The sequence below is a fragment of the Buceros rhinoceros genome, unplaced genomic scaffold (genome assembly GCF_000710305.1).
Source record: "Buceros rhinoceros silvestris isolate BGI_N320 unplaced genomic scaffold, ASM71030v1 scaffold39615, whole genome shotgun sequence".
Classification (NCBI taxonomy): Eukaryota; Metazoa; Chordata; class Aves; order Bucerotiformes; family Bucerotidae; genus Buceros; species Buceros rhinoceros.
In genome coordinates this window covers 1,706-3,190 of record NW_010411835.1, presented here as the reverse complement: position 1 = coordinate 3,190, position 1,485 = coordinate 1,706, and the positions used below count along the sequence as shown (strand labels likewise).

General features: G+C 59.9%; 1 protein-coding gene across 1 annotated transcript in view; it reads left to right on the top strand.

Moving 5' to 3' along the window:
* LOC104493470 (sorting nexin-1-like) overlaps positions 1-1,485 on the top strand; it is a gene marked incomplete at both ends in the record, with an annotated part of 6,494 nt that overhangs the window by 3,460 nt on the left and 1,549 nt on the right. Inside the window, 2 exons of the mRNA XM_010136148.1 lie at positions 596-755; positions 1,028-1,106. Coding sequence (XP_010134450.1) covers positions 596-755; positions 1,028-1,106 — 239 coding nt within the window. The remainder of the gene's footprint in view (positions 1-595; positions 756-1,027; positions 1,107-1,485) is intronic.

Below are 1,485 nucleotides of genomic sequence, written 5' to 3'. Positions count from 1 at the left end.
TAGGGAGAGCTCCAGGCGCCGGGGCTGCTGCTGAAGGTTGCATAGATGAAGGTGACCTGCACTGGGCTCTCGCTGAAGGGCTGCTGCTGTAGCTAGGTGGTCGTCAGGACCTGCTCTCCTGGGCTGGTGGCAAGAAACGGAGCCTTCTGCAGCTGCTGGAGCTTTGGGGGGCTGCTCTGAGCTTGCTAAGAAGTTGTTCCGAGCTGTTGGAAGCTGGTGGTGCGTGAAGGGGACTTGTTGGCCTCCACTCCTGCTCTGCAAGCACAGCCAAAAGCAGTGGCCTCTGTGGTCTTAAGGTGATAACGGGTGACCTGAGGGCAGTCCCTGCTCCTGCATGGAGCCAGGGGTGGTGGGATTAGGCACCAGGCCGGGCTTGCCAAGCAGCCCGCGGCCGCAGCGAGGGCAGCTCTGTTAGGGAGTGGCACTAAAACCGCTGCCGGGCCCAGGGAGAACTGTTAGGAGGTGAACTGCTGAAACCCTCGGCCACAGCTTCGCTCCGTTCCGTCCTCGTACCTCGCAGAGGTCACGCTGTCCTGCTTCATCCCCAGAAGCGGCGGCAGATGGGACGAGCTTCCCCGGGCGCCTTTGATCTGAGTCTCGTCTCTCCCCGCAGACGAGCATGCCGATGTTCAGGAGCAAGCAGTTCTCCGTGAAAAGGAGGTTCAGCGACTTTCTGGGTCTCTATGAGAAGCTGTCGGAGAAACATGCCCAGAACGGGTTCATCGTTCCTCCACCGCCCGAGAAGAGCCTCATAGGTGAGCGGTGGAGGAGCGGAGCGCCAGGGCCGGTGCTTCTGATGGGCTCGTCCTCGCAGCTGAGGGAAGCTGTGGAGCAGGGCGGGGTGGGGAAATGCAGGTTCTGTGGCTCGGACAAGATTTTAAATTTCCAAGTAGCTCTTGCTGCTGCGAGGTCTGGTTCCTGGTGTAAAACGCCTCTCCTCTGCCATCACCCTACGCCTGTAACAAGCTGCGCTGCTTCCTGAGCAAGCTTGAAGCAGCTCGTTAACCACGTCTTCCTTCCATGCTAGGAATGACCAAAGTGAAGGTCGGGAAAGAAGACTCCTCCTCTGCAGAGTTCCTGGAGAAACGACGGGCTGCTCTGGAGAGGTACGGACCCCACGGCCAGCCCTGAACCACCCCAGGGGCTTCTGCCCGCTCCTCCCGGCTGTGCTCTCCTCCCCGCCCGGGAAAAGGGTCTGCGTCAGGGTTTGCAGCAAACCTGGAGACCCCTGAAAGCTGCAGCTGGGGGTGGTGGGTGTCGTTGTTGAAGATGTAAGGCTGGACCTTGATCTCGTGGCCTATCGAGTAACTTTCTTGCTATAGCGAGTGTTAATCAAAGGTCTGGCAGGGCTGGGCTTGCAGGCTGGGCTCGCTGCAGACCCCCCAGAGGTCGGGCTCTTGGTGGGGGGATGAGAACGACTGGTTGGGCCTGACGTCAGCTACCAAACAGCCGTTTCAGAGGAAATAACAAGCGTGTCGCGGCTCG